General features: G+C 33.9%; 1 protein-coding gene across 2 annotated transcripts in view; it reads right to left on the reverse strand.

The window, feature by feature from the left end:
• PPP3CA (protein phosphatase 3 catalytic subunit alpha) overlaps window positions 1-21854 on the reverse strand; it is a 294575-nt gene that overhangs the window by 62362 nt on the left and 210359 nt on the right. For both annotated transcript variants that reach the window (XM_063107899.1, XM_063107898.1), the window contains exons 3-5: window positions 10594-10718; window positions 1459-1570; window positions 180-325 (exon numbers count right to left, since the gene is read on the reverse strand). In XM_063107899.1, the coding sequence (XP_062963969.1) occupies window positions 180-325; window positions 1459-1570; window positions 10594-10718 (383 nt within the window). The remainder of the gene's footprint in view (window positions 1-179; window positions 326-1458; window positions 1571-10593; window positions 10719-21854) is intronic.

Below are 21854 nucleotides of genomic sequence, written 5' to 3' on the forward strand. Positions count from 1 at the left end.
CAAGTATAAATATATCTTCCTTCCTACATAAAAAATTAACACAAAGATGAGATTCAAGACCACTTCAAATCATTTTAATAAAAAAGGATAAAGTTAGTGATAAAGGCAGGATAATTAATGTCTTCTATTTATTACCGAAGCATATAGAATGATTAGACTTGGAAGATATCAGAACTTACTTTTCTGATATCATCTAAAGTGTTAATCTCTGGAGACAAACCACCATGTACACACAGGAACTGTTGGTTCATCAGGGCAGCCAGGGGAAGGCAGTCAAAGGCATCCATACAGGCATCATATACGCGTTCTGAATACTTTATTTTACCTTTTAAAATGTGATAAAAAGCAAATATTTACTCTCATGATGTCACAGATAGGATCATCTCACTGAAATAGTTTTGTTTTTGTTTTAATGTTTTCTCATCAGGACCATATTAGTAGCATAGGATTACACATTGGAAAATTCCAAAACATAATTAAACAAGATTTTTTTTTTTTTTTTTTTTGTCTTTTTCGTGACCGGCACTCAGCCAGTGAGTACACTGGCCATTCCCATGTAGGATCCGAACCCGCGGCGGGAGCGTCGCGGCGCTCCCAGTGCTGCACTCTCCCGAGTGCGCCACGGGCTCGGCCCTTAAACAAGATTTCTTAAGAGTTACTCATTAACCTCTACATCTAGGATTTTTTGTTTTTGCCATTTGTCCATATTTTACAATTTGTCATAAGTTTTTGTAGAGCAAAGGAGAGAACTTTTATATACATTCTGGCTACATATCTGCAGATATATCACAAAAAATATATACACAAACAACTAGAAGACCAACAAAAAGATGGCTATAAAGCTGGCTGATATGCCTGAATGATTTTATAGAAAAGCAAATGGCAAGAAATTTTCTAAAGTTGTTTCTATCTGACTGCACACTGCTATTCTCTTATCAACTTATATCTCGTTTTGAGAGGAAAAGTCTTTATGCTTCATGAAATAAAAGAGCAAATGACAAAAAAATTAAAGTTTCAGTGAACAACAGGGAAAACTGAGAGTAGAAAAATGAAATTTATATGAAGTATTACCCACTCCTAGTATCTATGTCTAAAGGAATAAGTCATCTTCAATTTTGTAAAATGCACTAGAGGCTAGTATCTATCTGGCTCAAAATAGAGGGATAGGGTTCAATCTGCCTTCCATTTGCTTTTCTTGAATGATGTAAGATTAAAGGGTAGAATTACTGTCCCAAACAGTAGGATCCTGACTATCTTTAAAGGGTAATTTAATCACTTGTTTCTTAGGATAAATTATCTCAAATCTTATCTCAAATTCTTAAATCACTTTATAGAGAATTTCGTCACTTTAAAGTTTTGACCTTTTTTAGCAATGGATCATATTGTAATGTGCCCTCAGTATCAATTAAAGTGACATTTAGCACGTAGGGTATTAAAAGAAGCTTGAAGTATACTTACATTCTTGTTTAAATGTGAAATACTCTGTTAGATGTCTACATTCATGATTTCCACGAAGTAAAAACAGTGTTTTGGGGTAAAGAATTTTCAAGGCCCACAAATACAGCACACACTGAGAAAAATAAAAATACAAAAATAAATATTTTTCTATTATACGTGTACATTCTATTGCTCACATATAATGAAGAAATGAATCAAATGTGTTACTGTGACTCAAAATATCCCAACCCAAGGCCTTATTAGGAAGGATATTGATGATCAAACAGAAAACATTACTTCGGTACAAAGCCAAGGTTCATCTACACCTAAAATATGCATGTACTGAGGATCAAACACCACAAGAAAATAAAGGATTGTGTAATGGTCAATAGAAGGAGAATTATGTGATCTGGGAGGGGTGGGAGAGGCTGGATTAGAAAAAAATGGAAAAGGGAAGAAGCCTAAATGAAAATATACTAGAAATGAAAATATACTGATATAAAAGTACAAGCAGAAATATGATTAACAATTAATAAAAAAAAATAAAGATGCTGCCCTCTAAAAAGCTAATTATTTAAAAAATCAGGTAACAGAAATGGAAGAATTGGAAAAGAAGAGCAAGACAAAATTTGAAGGCAAACCCTGCCAAAGCTCAGGCTAACATGGGTTACACGTCTCTATTTTCTATTACTTTCTTTCCTTAGCTTGGTCCCTGCCTTCTTTTTTCCCCATCATCTTAACTTTTATTTCAGTGTCTTTGGTACATAAAACCTTAAATATTTGTTATATATAAATATAATTACATTTGAAGGCCAGGGAATCTCAGTATACATACTACTAATAGCTAGTAGATACATTTCATTTACCTTAAAACTCTCAAATTAGTTACTTGGGCATTGCAGTTTATGTAGAAATGACAGCCAACAATGCATTCCCCAGGTTAGGAATAAACATACATTGGCACAGTCTTCTTGTAATGTGCATTAGGGTAACTGGAATACTTGACTATTAGTATTAATTTTGTTATCCTCAACTGGCATTCATTAAGAATCCATGAGGAACAGAAAAAACCATGCTTTGAAAAACAAGTATGCTTTTTCGTCCTCATGAAATTTATGTTCCAAAAGTAAAGCTAATAAAATACAGAAACCACAAAAATATTGAGATAAGTCTGATTCTGGTTACTCAAATCTTAAATCAAAAAACCATAGTATTTATACTGGAATAATAAGCTTTCCAACATATGGCAGATATGCTAGATAATGACTACAGGGGAAAGCTTGCAATTTATTTGCTATGCTACCTATAAAGAAGAATCTTCTCTGTCACCTTATATGGTAATTTATAAAATGAGTGGAAACTAATTATGTTTCAATACACAGCTCAAATTTTGGAGAAAATACTAATTATCAGAATAAGTGTGTATCATTTTGTTGTTCAAGCAAGATACTTTCTCCAACAATGCAATGGCGATTGAAATAAATAAAAATAATAGGTTGACATTAAATTATATGTACACTATGTTACTTTAATTTTCTAATTACCATTTTCTGATTATAGTTACTAGCTAAAGTTCATGTGATATATTAGTAGTTCTGAAAAGCTGACCAAATGGCATGTACAAGTGTTCCTTGAAGCATCACCATCTGGTGATATAAAGTTCCCTGTCATCTCAGCAGGTAGTCTGGTGGCTCAATGAATTTGATTTCTATGTATCAAGCTTTCTTGTTGTACTTACATGTTTCAATAAAAGGAGTTTGTATCACTCAAGCTTATCTCACATTTCAGAGAAGATTTTGTAAACTATCATTAATGTCAATGAGAGGATTGTTCCCAATTTAAAATTTATAAGGCTGCACCTTAATCTGAAAGTAATATATTATAGTTTTCCAAAACTGGTTGTTGACTTAGGATGTCTAATTTGGAATAGGAATGGGTATGCACTGTCCTTTAAAAATATATTTATTTGTTGAAGTTGCTATATTGAATGTATTTTATTTATATACTGGGGAAGAGAATACATGTTTTGGTTGCACTGTAGCTTTTTAAAAAAGGTTTTAAGGTTTTTTTGTAATAAAAATATAAATTGTATACAGTGAAGTACACATATCTTTAAATTACACATCAATGAGTTTTTACATATGAAAACTCTCATAAAACTGTTGCCTAGATACAGTTACATTTCAGCATCCAGAAAGCTCCCATGTGCCCCCTCCCAGTCAATATCCTTTTGGAAATGTAATCACAATCATGACCTCTTTAAAACAGTTTTGCCTGTAACAATTTATTTTAAAGCAAAGCTATTGTCTTTGCCATTAAAATTTAAACTGCAATTTTTAACCCCAATCAAATAGAGGAGTCATATTCTATGACCCACATTTTCTTTTTTTCAATCTGTTCAAGATCATGTTTTGATATTAACGTGTGGCTTTTTCACCTCTATTCTTAATTATTGCAGCTCTTTCATAACTGAAACCTAAGAGAGTGATACGGAAATGTTTGATGCTAAATATTTCTATCATTATCTATTCACACTTTTTAAATGATGCAGTGAACACTTAATTCCCCTTATTATTTAATAGATGTGAAGCATCTAACATATAGTAGGAGTTCAGGAAATATTAGCTTCTTTCCTGTAAGTGAAAAGGAAGAAAAGGAAGGGAGGGAATGAGGAACAGAGGGAGACAAAGAAGAAAGGAAGAGAACAAGGAAAAAAGGAAAGAAAGAGAAAGAAAGAGAGAGAAAGAAGGACGGGAAAATAAAAAGAAAAAAAAAGAAAACTCAATTTCCATATCTTTGGCTCAAAATACCCTAAAAATGAGTCCTCTTTTCACATTTTATTTCCTTCTCCCCTGTGGCAAGAATAAAATATCTTCCCAAACACTGAATAAAACCACAAATGCAGCCAATTGGAAGAAGTGGCATGGTAAATGAAAGGGCAAGGGTGGGTTGGAGAGTGGAGCCCTGCCAGCCTTCACCCTCAACATCTGGTGGCAGAGAGCTGCCAAACACAACAGTGTCTTGCTGGCAAATATTTTGCCCTCTAAAGTTCTAACATTCTGCACAGCTGAAGATCTGAAGCAGAATTATAACCTGATATTAGCTTAAAAAAACGAAAGTCTCTTGTAAAAAATTATCACAACCGATGAAGCAGTGAAATAAAATTAGTTCATCTATTTTTGTGTATGGGGTATCAGATGGCTAATTTGAATGAAATTTTCACTGAATTAATCGGGTAAGGTAGAAGCAGAGTGCCATGTTATGCTGGCCTTTTTGCATGGTGAGATGTAAGTGAGTTGCACTAATCACCTCAACTGGACCCCTACTGTCTTTCCATTCTTACTCTTAATAAAACAAATATTTACAACTTACAGTTAGTTTGGGTTACTCAATATAAAGATTGAGCATCCTCTGTTTATTAATTTTTGTCATAGATTTAGCTTTCTCCTATTTTATTTATCTTCTCCAGTGAAGCAGCACTAAGGATATCATTTTCTTTATTAGTTTAATTGGTTCGCTGATAATAGTACAATGATTTACTTTGTGATTTATGCTTTTTAATAAGTATTCTTGAAAAACTGGATAGGGAAGTAAAGAAGAATGTAAAAGAGGAAGGAAGGAAATGAAAAAAAAAATATTCACCTTTAGCTATATATTAATCAGCTCTCGAAAGTAAGTATCCGTACTGTGAAACATTACAATCAGAAGTACTGCCTCTCAATCATTAAACAATTAAGTGAAGGATATGCATTGGTTGGGAAAAGATCCAAACTCCCAAAATATCAAACGTAGTTCCTCTAAGAATCATTTGCCTGATCTGACAAGCACGCAGAGAAGCTGAGGTGGACCAGCAGTACACTATAAAGATGAGGGGCTAGGGAGACAGCCAATTTCTTCCTCATGTCTGTGGCATTACTCTGTCACCTAACATCATTTGCTACACTGCTTGCTTGTTATTCTCAGGCAGAAGCATGGAACACTGCCTGACTTGCTGTGGTTCATTCTGGTCTATGAATTCACAGCTAATAAACATAACAACTCTTCACGCTTAAATGTGTTTGAGGCCTGGGTTGAGATCTGGATGTAAGTAGAGTGGGAGGGACCAGCTCGCTGCTGAACTCAAGGCAGTGCAGTGCAGAATGGCTAGAAAAGGAGCTTGAGGACGTGAATAGGAGACAGCTGTGCATGCCTGTTTGCAGTTCTGAGTTTTTCCCTGTGTTCTCAGAGAAAGACACTCAACCATGGACCTACATATACACAAAAGCTTGATCAAAGAAATTAGGTAGTATAACATGATCATTGGAAAGAGGAGTATTTGGTGTAAAAATAAAAATTACCTCAAACAAAATTAGCTCTTTCATCACTGCTCAAAAGCTTGCTTACTTTATTTGGGCTAATTTTGTGAGAAACGATTTCTAATCTTGGCAAAAAAAGAAGATTGCAGGGGAGGGGGGCAGTGAATAAAATGAGCTCTGTGCACTACCCAGAGCACATTAGTGCCTGTAAATATACCCAGCAGAGGATGAAATCTGAACATACTCTTCAAAGGTGATTTGGTAAAAATTCAACTTAAGTGCTTGTCTTTGCCCAGAGGATAGCCAAAGGAGAATACCTGCAGTGGAGCCCTGAATTATTGAGATGAATCAAGAATCTTTTGAAGCCTGTTAAGATAACACATGCTGGAAAACTGAGCTCTTATTTTACGATTTTTCTTAAACCAACACTATCGTACTCACAGACGACATTTTATATTTAATGCTTTGATCTTCAGATTATATAGGTGGGGGAGAGGGCTGTGTGTACATGTTTGCACATATGCAGGTGAATGTAGCTATGCATCAGTTTCTGCATTACTGATGTGTGCATTTTTTGTGGTACTTTGTGGTACATCTCATGAATATACTACAGCCACGGTCTGGGGTAATGGAAAGAGCACAGGCTTTGAATCCTAGCACTGCCATTTACCATGTGTGTGACCTTCTCTGAGCCTCAGTTTCCATACCCGTAAAAGGAAGGCATCTACATGTTCCTTCCAGAACTGTGAGGAATAAATGAGATCATTTATACCATGCAAACAGTATTTATAGCATGCAAACAATGTCAGCTTCTTCAATCCAAAAGAAAAACTCTCAAACTATTCTAAGTATATTTTATACATATATTCTATTTTAAATATGATGATGATATCACCATTTTGGCCATTCCAAAGCCCCCTAAAGGTTACAATCTAATCAATATGGATCATTTCATATTTAAGACATTTTGTCACTTTTATATATATGTGGCAAGTCTCTGGGGCTATATTCTCAGACCCTTGCAGTTTAATTAAAGAGCTGTTTTTGAAAATGGGGACTCTGATATATACATCTCAGAATCTTTAAATGTCCTATGATCCCTATATTTGATACATGTAGTGGATTGAATTACATCCCCCCAAAGCTCACTGAAGCTTGAATTTTGTCCCCCAAGCTTGATGTATTCGAAACTTAGCCCCCACTGTGGTGTTAAGAGGGTGGGAGATACTATTAATTGAAAGGTGTGGCCTTGAAGAGGTGATTGGATTGTAGGACCATGCAGTAGTGAATGGATTAAAAATGGTGGTCAGGGGTGGTTCTGAGGGCTTTAAAAGGACAGTGCATGAGGCACTGTCACTATCTGTTCTCTCTGCTCCACCATCTTGCAATGTGAGACCACTGGGTCACTGTCTCCGCCACCAGATGGACTTTGCTACCTCAGAAACTATAAGCAACAATTTTTGCTTTCTTTATTGATTACCCAGTTCCGTGTATTTTGTTATAAGCAACAGAAATGGACTAATACAATATGTCACCAAGGTTTAGTTTGATTCCTTAATTCCTTGCTTGAAAAGGAACATTATACACAAAATATTGCAACTTTCATAGTTCAAATATCTAGATTAATTGTATATTAAAAAAGTCTGCTAAGGAACAAGTTAGTGATTACTGCTTCGCAACTTCTTTACTTTAAGGAAACAGAGCTCTAAAAAGCTCTAATTACGAAAAGTTTAGGAAATTTCAAGTGGTTTGAGGCCAGATTCAGAAACCTGCACTCATCAAACAAAATATCAAAGGTAAATAAAGACCAGTAAGATTAAGAAATAAAATAATATTGTCCAAAGACAGAGTTGGTGAGACAAAGAAGGAAAAGCCCAATTGTGCCAAGTGTTACTCAAGCAACACATGATTTAGTGCTTTATCTTACTGCCACATTAATAAGAAACAGCACCATTTCTCTGATTAGATTAAAAACAAAAAAACAAAAAAAAAAGTTTTTAAAAATCCTAAATGCTATGATATTAAATAAATTTTCCAACATAGCACTCCATCATTTATTTGGCTGTTAAAAATAATCACTCCAATGGGATAGTCTTGGGATTTCCTCACTTGGAAGGTGAGCTGCAAGGAAAGTAGAAAATCTATTTCATTCATCCTGAGAAACTTTCTTTGGAGCACCACAAATGTTAAATGAATAAGATGAATGTAAAAGTTACTAAAATAATTTTTAAAATAGTTACTTAGATTCTACATAACCATAATTCAAGTATTTAAGAAATCCTTGACCTCCCATTGCTGTTTTCTGCCTAGCGCAGTCTTTCTCAAACCTGGCTACATATTGGAACCACCTGTACCCTATCAACAAATTCTGGCCCATGAGATACACATTGAAGTAACTGTGCCACTTTTGGAAAACACCGTTAAGCCAGAGGACACAGCCTTCTCTTCCTTTTTCTTGCTGAAAGTAACGTGATGGTTGAAGATGGTGTCGCTGTCTTGGGTCACAAAGTTGTCTTTGGAATGAGGCCACAAACATGAGAGCAACAAGGCAGGAGTCTGGACCCAGGCACCATGCTGGGCTACACCAGTCCTGGTCTGTCCATCGATGGGCTTTTACCAGAAAGGGAAATAAAGTTCTATCTTGTTCAAACAACCATTATGCAGGGGACTTTGTTTCACTGCTGTTGTTACTCCTGGCAGATATTAGTCCTAATGGAATACAAACGTCTCACACAATTTGTACTCAGTCTCCCTTCCCTGCCAGTTAAGCTGGTCAAGTTAGCCTGAAAACAAGAACTAGGTTCATAAGTTTCACTAATTTCTTCCTTTGTACTTTTACTCACTTTAATTTCCCTCCCAGCTAAATCTTACTTGGTCTTTGATTCAGTCTTCTCCAACCCTGTGTGCTTTCAATATTCTCTCACTTCTCTTTCTTGTTTTATTTTATTGATTTGCAGCTGGCCAGTACAGGGATTGAACCTGGAACCCTGGACCTCAATGTGATCAGTACGACCTTCCAAGCTACTGAGGTAACTGGTCAGCCCGCTCAGTATTCTCTCACTTTTCTATATCTCAACAACCTTTATTTTCTGTACCTTCTTTATCAGCAGATTTTAATAATCCATTCAAGTAATTGAACCCTGGATGATCACTTTTCTATGCCTCTGATTCTATATAGATTTTTATGGTTACATTTTCAAATACAGATTTAGGTTTCTAGAGATCAAAGATATATGCCATATTTCTTCAAATTTTCCACAGCCCTAATCATATGCATATACATTCCATGTGATTGACAATACTTACGTATCGAATGGAGGAAATGCCAAAACTTTATTTTCTCTTTTTGGATTTATACAACAACACTATCCCCTCTCTATCACCGTCATAACTAAGATATGTGTGATCCTTAAACTCAGAAAAGACTAACGTACTGGTGGGAGGGGAATACAGATATATATATACACATATATATGTTTGTTTATACATACATATATGTTTATACACACATGTGCTCATGGTCATGTGCCCATTAATGACGTTTCAGTCAACGCTGGACCACATACATCATATACGATGGTGGTCCCATAAGATTTTAAAGGTACTGAAAAATTCCTATCACCTAGTGACACTGTAGCTGTCATAAGGTAATAGCACAATGCATTACTTGTTAGAAGCAATAGGCTATACCATATAGCTTAGGTGTGTAGTAGTGTATACCATCTGTTTGTTTAACTACACTTTATGATACCCATACATTGATGAAATTGCCTAAAGATGCATTTCTCAGAATGTATCCCCACTGTTAAGTGACTCATGACTGTATGTGTATATACATATACATATATATGGCCAATGACTGCAGGTTAATTGAATAACCAAAAAATAAAATTGGTATGATCGTTTTAAAAGCAAAAGCTGTTTAAGGATGACATGTTTTTCAACATTAAATATCCCTTCAGTAAATACAATATTATAATAAAATTTTTAAAACAAATATTTTTATATGATTATTATGAATACATGATGTTGATATGAGACTTCTGTAGAGTTTATTACTCTCTTTAATTAAGAATAATAGTTTTTAATATTTTTTAGAGAGCACATATAATGTCAACTACTAGACACAAGGTCTGTTTCTTTAAAATTTTATTCTTATTTCAAATTATTTCTTTCAATAAATATTTATTGTGCCCTTACTATGTTTGAGACACCATCTTGGGCACCAGAAAGAACAAACATATGAATAAAACAGGGTCCTTGCCTTTATTTTTAATGTAATTTCTACTTACCTAAGGCAGATGTAGATGGGAGGCTGGGGGAGAACCTCTATTCAAAGGCTATATATTTTTTTTTTGTTCTAATTAATGAATTTGACAAATTACCGTAGTTAGATGACAGGTGTAAAAAAAAGACAAAATACAGCAGCTGTAAGTGTACTCACACACACACACAGACACAAATGGAATTTTGCTATCAATTTACAAAGGTAACTTATCTCACAATTAAGGCATAAACCATGAAAACACATTCCTGCTTATTTTATCAACCTTGATTAGTTCTTTCAATAGGAAATAGATTTATCTAATGTAAAATAAGATGTACTTTTTTCAGATTTTCAAATATATAAAATGTACAAAATGCAAAATCTTACTATTAACCATGTTTTTGGTATCTCTACATTAAAAAGCATATGGGAATCAACTGAAATAAGATATGTAATATCTCATGAATAAAGTGAATTAAAGTTTATGGGAATAGACTAGGGATTTCCTTGAAGCAATAAAATGTATTGTTCTTATTTTACTAAGACATTGTTTACCCATAACCGAGCATGTAAGAAGAAATGATGTTGACTTACTTCGATACTGAAGTACCCTCTGTCAACATAGTCCCCTAAGAAGAGGTAGCGAGTGTTGGCAGGAGATCCCCCTACTTCAAAGAGCTTCATCAAGTCAAAGAATTGTCCATGGATGTCCCCACAAACTGAAAGAAAGAAAATTAATTTCATGGTCATATTATGCTAATACTCCAAATTAGATAATAACATCACAAAATTTTAGAGCCAGAATTAATTGAGTTCATCTTGGCCAAAACATTCTTCTGCAGAACAGGAATGTGAGACAAAAAAGTTAAGTACTGTACTTTGCTCAAGATTCCAAAATTAATTAGGGGCAGACCTGGCTCTAGCATCCAAGTCTACTAATTCACAGATTCTGGGAAAATGAATATAATAATAATAATAATGGCTAATACTGTGCATTTAACAATTCTGCATGAGACACTGTGTTAAGAAAATTTGTGTACATTTTCTAATTTAATCCTAACAATGTCATGGGATAGGCTTTCATTTTGTAGATAAGAAGGTGAGGCAAAGATAGGAATTTGGCATTATTTATGTACAACTGAGGTTTGAATGCATAGCGACTATACATTACTGGTTCCTGAAGAAAAAGAAATGTTTATATGTATCATAAAAACCATATTTCACTGAATCTAAAATGTCATCAATTGTAAGACACATCAATATTTTATGTACTACTAAGAAAGAAAAAAACTCTAATTAAATTTAAATTATAAAGGAGCATTTTTATAAAGTGTCTTCTAATATCAGATGTTAAAATGAAAAAAACCCCCGAATATTAGAAATTGTAAAACATGGTATTAAAAAAAATGATAATTGATTTATTATTATTATTTATCTATTAATTTTTCATTTTAACTTACACATTGTAATTGTACATACTTATGGGATACAATCTGATATTTTGATACATACATACATGTTGTAAAATAATTGGGTTAGGGTAGTTAATGCATCAATCACTTCATGCATTTATTATTTCTTTGTGGTGAAAACATTCAAAAGCTTCTCCTCTAGCTATTAGGTAACACACAAAAATTAACTGTTAACCAAATACCCTACTGTGCAATATGATAGTTCTTAACTTTCTCACCTTCTCTTTTAAACCAAATTTTTGGGAAGAGCTATTTAGTCTCTCTTTTTAAAAACCACCTATTCAGTACTTATTATTTCATTTGCTATTTTCAGAACCCTAAAAACATAAACATTATCTTCATTATACAGATGAGGCTTGGCAAGGTCACTATTAAAAATGAACGATCCAGTGCTTAATTTCAAAATTTGCCTGATCCAAACCTTTTCCTGTCAATCACCACATTATGATACCTTGGATATTTTTAATGATTTTAATGCATATACATATATATTTTCAATGTTTTAATATATTTTAAGCTTGAATGATAAACATGATGTGGCTGTTTCTGCAACACTATGAGGTTCACAGAATGAATGTGTTAGTGAGTAGGAAATTAGGAGGCCAAAGCATGCTACCTTATATGCTGCAATCACAAGCAAGTTACTGAAATATTTTTAAACTTCATTCCTTTACCTGATGAAAACTCATAGAAAGAATGAGTCAAAGGAGTTCATTGATAAAATAATTATGAAACAATGAATAAAATTAAAATGTTATGTAAATTCCTATCTTTACCATCAATGAACAGCTAATAAGGACCCACAGCTCTGTAAATCTGAAACAGGTACAGATGTACTCTGTTTCACAATGTCTGTGCTTGGAAATCTTAGAGCCCACCAAAATGGTTACAAAGAACAAGACTTAACTGCACATGCAGATTCCAGTCACAGAGCTTCTTCCTTCTCTTGAGCAGGAGTTACAAACGCTGTAGAGATATCAGAAGCACATTCTTCCATTTTTGAAAGAATATCATATCTTAGAGGATTATTTATAAATAATAATTTTTTTAGCCTTAGAGTTGAGCAAATGGGTCCTTATCCTGAACTAGAAAAAAATTTTGTTTGTGAGAGACACATCATGTACATTCTTGTAAAAATATGCAATATCTTAACCAAAGAGAGAGAGAGAATGAATGAAGGAAGGGAGGGAGGGAAGAAAGGGAGGGGGAGGAGAGGGGGGGAGAGAGAGAGAGAGAGAGAGAGAGAGAGATGGAAGAAATACACATTGAAAAGCAGCCTCTTTCAATTCTTTCAAAGTTCATTCCTGGTTGTTGTGAAATTAGGATTGTTATTATGCAAAAGAATCATAATAAAGGATTGTTTCATGGAGTCTAGAAGGGAGGGATAAACCTAAGAAGGGTATAACAATTTAAAAAGTTTCTTTGAGCATTTGATTGCAGCTATTGCTCAGGCCTTGTGTATTTTAGGATCTATCCTAAAGTCCTGATATGAAGAAACATTCACTATTTTGAGATCAAACTTCAGAAAGAAAGTGGTTGCCATACTGAGGTACCCAAGAGGATAGAGGGTAGGGCCATGGTTTCACAAAGAGGAAAGGCTACCTGGCTATACCTTCCAGTTACCATTGACCTCCATGCTCTATCCTTAGGTCCCTAAGATACTGGCATCCAAAGAGAAGTACCATATGCCAAATGCCATCTGATGAGATAAACTGTCTGCTTGGTCGCCACAGCCCTCAATTCCCCAGGAGGCTAGGTCTTTTCATCTTCCAGTTCACCTGGTTTTGACAGCACTTCTAGACTAACCTTCAAGTTCACAACTTCACAACTTCTGTTTCCCACATTCCCCATTATTTGCTTCCCATTATTTACTTCTCATTCCCAATGGAACACTGCTAGTGCGAAGCAACTACCCTGCTAGAGGCCAGCACTGAGAGACCTATGACGCTGAAAAAGCATCAGAAAACACAGAAGCACAATACAGGTAACAAAACACTCTTAGTGCTCTATGAAAACATCCATCCAACTGGCTGAATATTACAAAAATTATATTATGTGTTCAATAGATTACGAACAGAACTGAACATATTCATGTCACAAATTTAATGTTAGAGCATTTAATAAAATTAACCCATCAAAGATACTGAAATAAAACATGAGGGTTTTTTCCTGAACTACTGCTATTAATATCCGTTAGTAACATGCTATGCCATGACGTAAAGGCTATTTTCCCTGTCAAAAGTAGTCCTCCATTCATTTTTGCACTGGAGAAGCAAGAACTGTCAGATCCACTGAGCAGTTGAATCTACTTGTTGAGAAGGAGGCAATGCTGTCATGGTTTTCTTGGTGCTTCCCCTAAGTGGAGTGACTAAGTGGCTCTGAATAAGGCTACTCTAACATCCTGAATACAGCCAAATGGCGTGACAGTGATCAACACCCTGCGTGCTTAGACACTATTACTTAGCTCTCTTTTACAATCAGGAAATACACACATTCTGCCTAATTATTAACCAACTACTAAGTAAAACCTAAGCAAGCAATTACTTTTGTGTAACTGCCTTTTAACACTGTTTCCCTCCATCCAAGACTCCTAGCCCACTTTAAATAAAACTTTATTGGAAATGATTTTACACTTGAGTGGAGCCAACAACTTTTGATCTAAGTTAAAGCCTTTTGAATTTTGAAGCAGAAAGCAGAAAAATAACATGCTGAAAGGATTTGTCTTTATTTCTTGGGGAAGGAAATAGCTTTTATTTCACTAACATCATAGCTAGAAATCTAGTTATTAAACTTTGGAATCACAGACTTAAGGGGGTTGACAACATATAAACATATACATAAATGTACGTGTGTGTGTGTGTGTGTGTGTGTGTGTGTGTGTAAAGTCACCCACCACAAAGGAGGAATTTAGAGATTAGTGGGTGATGTAGTAGTCAGGGAGTCATTACACAGAAGTTCAGGACTTTACTCACTATAGACTACAGCAAAATAATGCTCAAGAGAAACAACTATAAACAGCTAGGGCAGTCACAAGGGACTCTTTGGAATTAGCTGAGTAAGCTCTTACGATATACAAATTGGACAATGAATCCATCACAGGAAAAGTCTAAGAGTCCCTAAAACTAGCTCACTTCTAAGTAGAGAAAATAATGGCCAGCATATTGAGGTCAAAGATGCCTTTGAGAAGAGACTCTCAGACAAAGGGTTAACAAGTTGGATAGATAACCACAACCTGGACCAAGCTTTGCTTTGTGTCTCTTAAGCAGAGAGATGCTGGCAATTCTCTCATAAAAAGGAACAGAGGTTCCAAACAAGAACCACACTTTCTCGTGTATTATGTGTGTGTCAGATATGCAAGTCTAAATTAATTTAGTAAATCTGCAAAAAGTACATGCATACTATAATATAAGCATTGTTTCAAAGAGTTCCATTGTTTCTAAGTTCTAATTGGCAACTAAATTATTGCATTAGAAAATGTAAACCAATGTAGACAGCACTGAACACACTAGGATGAGGTCTCAGTGTAATTGCTATGCAATTGATAGTATGAAAAGAACTCTGATACAACTGTCATCCTGAGGAGAAGATACAGAACAAATATAACATAAAATATATACTTTCATATAAAACCACTTACAATGGTTTTGACTTAGTGCACAGACTTACACATTTGGTCCTGTTTACTTGCTTATATAAAAGGAAATCAAAGAACATCAAAGAATATCACTAGGTCAACTTCTTGCTCACACTGAGCAAAAATTTTATAATGTCATATAATTTCAGGTTAAAGAAAGCTTATACAAATTAGGATGCCCAGAAACAGAGGAGCAAGTTGTTATTTTTTTTTATCACTGTCAAACAATAAATTAATAAATTACAGATGAAAAATAGACTTTTAATGGACCAGCATTTCAAAATGCTTGGCAAGATTGTATCAAGACTATGATTTAGAAGTAAAGTGCTTTTAATTCTTGACTCATTATTTATTTTTTTATAAAGATCTTTTAGTTCCTTCAAAATACTGGCTTTTATCATCTTGGAAGACTCGCATGAAGTAGAATAATTTCTTCAAGTTTTTCCAGTTCATACTAAACTACCAGATTGCAATTTTTCCTTTAGAAAAGACATTACTGAATCGCTGAGCAATTTTCACCATTAGAGTCCCACTCTGCTTTCAGCTTCATTTACTTCAACCCAATATTTCTTCCATAATAGCCACATTTTCCCAAGGCAATAAAATCACTAATGTCAAGGAACTAACATTATGTCTAATTCTCAGAATGAGGAGATTAACCTGTTGAATTTATTGGTTTGGTTTTTGAATACCCTATCTATCAAAACTTTTCCTTTTCCAAAATAGCAATTTTGCAGAGAAAGACTTTATATTTAGAGGTTTTGTTAGAGGTTAACCACAGTGGCTGCTATAAGTACATATCTGTTTCCTCCTACTTATAATCCAGGCTTAAGTAGCCTTTACTGGATGACAAATTCAGTTACAAATTAGTCATCCTGAATATATGTAGTTCATTAGCAGAATGTGTAAACTTCTGAAATCAGGCAATTATTGAGATAAAGGTGACACTGGAATTGTATTATAGCATTCACTTATATCTAGAAGTTGGCATGAACTGTAAAATAAACCAAAAAAAAAATGGGTTGTAATCCATTAAAGAGGTACACTTCAACATAATTAATAATTTTCCCCTGGTGAATATTATTTTTCAAATGTTAATCATGTATTAGTTACTTTACAAAAACAAAATATGAATTCTTAACCATGTAACTCTGCTTTGATAATATACAGCAATAATATAAAGTCTCTAAATCAAATCGAAATTTGCTAAACACAGAAATTTCAAGGATTTCAAAAGCAAAAAAAGGTCATAAAATGAAATACAAAATAATAATAGCACCAGTGCAAATTAATAATGATAATTTGAAACATCACCTCTTTATATTTATGATGCTGTTTTACAAAGATAAATAAATATTAATGAGAAACGTAACAGGGCAATAGAAAAGCAAGAATGGAATATGTTGTAGATTATAACAGATAATAACAATTGTAATAATACAGTACTAAACACTTCATTAATCCCCTAAATCTCAGTTTATAACTGTAATCAGATGGAGAGAAACTAGAATAGTCTAAAGCCATTTTATATGAGGACCAAACATACAACACAATGGTACGTGTCTAATCAACAGAAAAGTAAAGTTCTAAAAATTAAGTTTTTTTTAATTCTAAAGATGACTGTCACAATTGAGATTGTTTTTTGCAATTTTCTTTTCCTTCATGGATTGAATGCTTTAAAAGATTTTGTTTATCAGAAGAACTTAATTTATTGAATAAGAATGCATTTGTTTCGTCTGCTATCATATCACTATTTTTCCATTTCAGCACCAATCCAAATTAGAGTAAAGATGGGTAATTTTTAAGGGTTTATGATAACATTATCGAATTATATAAGTCACAGTTATGGTTGTAATGTTAATAAACACTAACAATGAGTATGTGCAACACTTATGGCATTATTTAATTAAATTTGGTCATCACTCTATCCATGTGTCCAAGATTGACAGTCCTGGAAATTACTGGTTATTTCATACATGGCTTTATTTACATTATGTACTTCATTAAACCCTTGATTGTCATCGCCAGTCAATCAAGAGTATCGGATGGACACTATGAGTTGATATAATTTCAGCCAAATGTACATAAACTTGATAAGTACATAAAGCTACTAAGTCATCATTAATAAAGTAATGACTGCACTCTTCACTTTTTAAAATACTGATCTCAGATGTCAGGTCTCTGTGAACTCCCTCCAGATGAGCTCTTATGACTGCAACCAGATATGGGGCTGGGATATGCAGCTATGTCTTAGTGTTCCCTTTTTGGGCTGCCCAAGCCTATATTTCTGGGGCTTTTTTTTTTTTTTTTTTAATGTTTGTTAACTGTGGTACAGTACTCTTTCAGTTCTGGATTTTTGCTTTTTTGTGGATGTTATTTCATCCTTCAGGAGAGGCAGTATGTGTAATGGTTAAGAACACAGACTGATGCTAGACTGGTTTTGAAGACAGCTCCACCACCCAAGCAGCTGAGTGACCCTAGAGAAGTAAGCTAATCACACTGTATCTGTTTCTTCATCTGTTGAAATGAATATCAAAATAGCACCTCCTTCAGAGGAGTATAACTAAACCAATTAACTTCAGTTAAGTATTTAGAAGACACCTGGCACTTAAATGTTGTAATAAAGGTTTGCTGTTATCCTTCTACCTCTGCACTCAGAATTTTTTGAAGCATTTGCATCGTAATTGCTTTGTTAGTTTTTTGGTTTCTGTGTGTGTTCCTTTAGTCTGACCTTAGTCAATAGGCTGTGGCTTCTTTCTTCATTACATTCTTATTCATTCTTCTTGAACCAGCTTTCACTATCTGTAGAATTTATGGACTCTTGCAATTTGCTTTTCCCAGTTCACTTCTGTGCATATTCACACTCCATCAGGGTACTTCAAAAAGTTTATGGAAAGATTTCTATTATCTTTTAATTCTATTATTCCACAAACTTTTTGAAATACCCTCATACCCTTTTTTTACTACATTTATTTTTAGGCTTTGACCATCTTCTTTTGTAAATGACCACTTGTTATCCTTTGTAGGAAGCCTCAGCTGCCTCATTTGTAAGGGTCTTCATAACTAAACTTATTTTATCTGTTTTTTTAATAAGAAAATGAGAGAAAAAAGTTTAGTGTATGGTATGTACTAACATAACTTGAAACAGTAAACACAGCAATTATTCCAGAGATTGTCTACCTAAGAAACATTCTGAATGTTCTGTAAGATTTAGATATACGAACTAAGTATTTGTAATCAATGTAGCCATAAGTAAAACACACACAAAGTTTTTATATTTTTTCAACTTTTCTGTCAAATGTATGTTATCATATATTGAAAACTGTTATGGCTGAAATCAAATAGACTAGGTTTCGTGTTCTGCAATTTCCATTTTCTAAGAGTGGAAAAATCTCCTAATGGCTTTGTTGATATTATCAATCTCACAGTGAATGGCAGAACCACGGCGAGTTTCCAGTTAGTCTCATTTTCTTTTGTAGCAAAGCTCACTCACAAGACCACTCTGTTCCATGGCTGTGTAATGGCAGTGTTTTAAAAACTGGAAGTGACAGAGTAAATAACAGAAATGTAAGACATTTCACCAAATTGATTTAAAAAAAAAAAAAAAAAAACTTCGTAAACTTACGGAAAACTCAGTAAAGAAAAATATTCTAAGTAGGGAAAAAACAGTCACTTCTTTTTCTTGTCATGATAATCCTCAAATTTTGACAATCCAAAATATTATTTTGTTTTTAATATTTTAAAAAGTCAAGGCAAGCAGACTAATGACATTTAATTCTAAAGTCCAGATATTCATTATTAATTTGGCAATTATAGGGAGTGGAGATATTAGTAGAAGGATTTTTAGCTAAAATTGATTTCTAAGTAGTCAGCTCTATTTATGCCTAGTGATAAGTGAACAGAGCTAATAAGTGCTATTCTTAAATGGCAATACTAAACTACCTTAATGGAAATAAGGATTAAATTGATTATACACTACCAATTCCTCAGTAAATATATATAAGCCTACTTGTTATATATGGCATATTTGGAAATTGAATTTTTAATTTTGAATTGACAAATTATTAAAACTATATGAAAAACTCAAACATGTTAGAACACGTTCATTTTAGAATTAGTTAAGAAAAAGTATTATCTTAAAAATAATTTTGACAAAGGCATTAAGGCTGTTTAATTCTGACTAGTTTCTTTAATCTATCTTTCATTTGCTTATTTATGTTTCATTAAGTAGAAATTCCAGAAATATTTACTTAGTTAGATATCTGAAAAAAATAAATAAAACACTGAAACATGACATATTTACTAAACGTGCTATATTAAAGGATAAAAAAACAACATCAAGGGTTAATCACTTTTTACTTGTGCTAGATTACATTGGGACAATAAAGAAATGAAAGAAATGGCCTTGAAAATTTTACAGCATACCTGAGAAGATGTACATATAAAAATGATATTAAAAAGTATTGGCTTCATAGAATGAGTTTGGGAGATTTGCGTCTGTTTCAATCTTTTGGAATAGTTTGTAAAGAATCGGTGTCAATTCCTCTTTGAATGTTTGGTAAAATTCTGCTGTGAATCCTTCTGGTCCTGGGCTTTTCTTTGTTGGGAGCCTTCTGATAACGGCTTCAATCTCCTTTATTGTTATTGGTCTGTTTAAATTTTCTGCGTCTTCATGATTCAGTTTTGGGAGCTTGTGTGTGTCCAGGAATTTATCCATTTCCTCCAGATTTTCAAATTTGTTGGCGTTATAGTTGTTTATAGTAGTCTTGAATGATTCCTTGTATTTCAGATGAATCAGTTGTAATATCACCTGTTTCATTTCTAATTTTTGTTATTAGAATCTACTCTCTTCTTTTTTTCGTTAGCCATGCTAATGGTTTGTGAATTTTATTTATCTTTTCAAAAAACCAACTTTTTGATTCATTGATCTTTTGTATTGTTTTTTGGGTTTCAATTTCATTAAGTTCTGCTCTGATCTTAATGATTTCTTTCCGTCTGCTAACTTTAGATTTGGATTGTTCTTGTTTTTCTAGTTCTTTAAGGTGAAGTGTTAGGTTGTTCACTTGCCATCTTTCCATTCTTCTGAGGTGAGCATTTAATGCAATAAATTTCCCGCTTAATACTGCTTTTGCAGTATCCCACAGGTTATGGTATGATGTATCATTATTTTCATTAGTTTCAATAAATATTTTGATTTCCTGTTTGATTTCTTCTTGGACCTATATGTCATTAAGTAGAATGTTGTTTAATTTCCATGTGTTTGTATAGTTTCCAAACATCATCCTGATACCAAAACCAGGTAAAGATATAACCAAAAAAGAAAACTACAGGCCAATATCCTTGATGAATATAGACGCAAAAATCCTCATTAAATTACTAGCAAACAGAATACAGCAACACATACGTAAAATTATTCACCACAATCAAGTGGGATTCATCCCAGGGATGCAAGGTTGGTTCAACATACGCAAATCAATAAATGTGACACACCATATTAATAAACTCAAACACAAGGACCATATGATCATCTCTATAGATTGTGAAAAAGCATCTGATAAATTTCAGCACTCATTCTTGACAAAGACCCTCTAGAAGTTAGGTATAGAGGGAAAGTATCTCAACATAATTAAAGCCATATATGACAAACCCACTGCTAATATCATCCTGAATGGGGAAAAGCTGAAAGCTTTTCCTTTAAGAACAGGAACCAGACAAGGATGCCCACTCTCACCACTCCTATTCAACATAGTGCTGGAAGTACTAGCCAGAGCAATCAGAGAAGAGAAAGAAATAAAGGGCATCCAGATTGGAAAAGAAGAAGTCAAACTGTTCCTGTTTGCAGATGACATGATCCTATATATTGAACAGCCTAAAGCCTTTACAGAAAAACTCTTGGAATTGATAAATGATTTCAGAACAGTAGCAGGATACAAAATCAACACACAAAAATCAGTAGCATTTCTTTTCTCCAATAGTAAACATGCAGAACGAGAAATCAAGAAAGCCTGCCTATTTACAATAGCCACCAAAAAAATAAAATACTTGGGAATTGAGTTAACCAAGGATGTGAAAAATCTCTATAAGAAGAACTACAAACCACTGCTGAGAGAAATTAGAGAGGATACAAGAAGATGGAAAGATATCCCATGCTCTTGGATTGGAAGAATCAACATAGTGAAAATGTCCATACTACCCAAAGTGATATACAAATTCATTGCAATCCCCATCAAAATTCCAATGACATTTTTCTCAGAAATGGAAAGAACTATTCAGACATTTAGATGGAATAACAAAAGAACATGCATAGCCAAAGCAATGCTGAGTAAAAAAATTAAAGCTGGAGGCATAACACTACCTGACTTTAAGCTATACTACAAAGCTATAATAACCAAAACAGTATGGTACTGGCATAAAAACAGACACACTGACCAATGGAATAGAATAGAGAATCCAGAAATCAACCCACACACTTACTTCCATCTGATCTTTGACAAAGGCACCAAGCCTATTCACTGGGGAAGGGACTGCCTCTTCAGCAAATGGTGCTGGGATAACTGGATATCCATATGCAGGAGAATGAAACTAGACCCATACCTCTCACCATATACTAAAATCAACTCAAAATGGATGAAGGATTTAAATATACACCCTGAAACAATAAAACTTCTTAAAGAAAACATAGGAGAAACACTTCAGGAAATAGGACTGGGCACAGACTTCATGAATACGACCCCAAAAGCATGGGCAAC

This window comes from Cynocephalus volans, chromosome 9 (assembly GCF_027409185.1).
Source record: "Cynocephalus volans isolate mCynVol1 chromosome 9, mCynVol1.pri, whole genome shotgun sequence".
NCBI classification, from domain to species: Eukaryota; Metazoa; Chordata; class Mammalia; order Dermoptera; family Cynocephalidae; genus Cynocephalus; species Cynocephalus volans.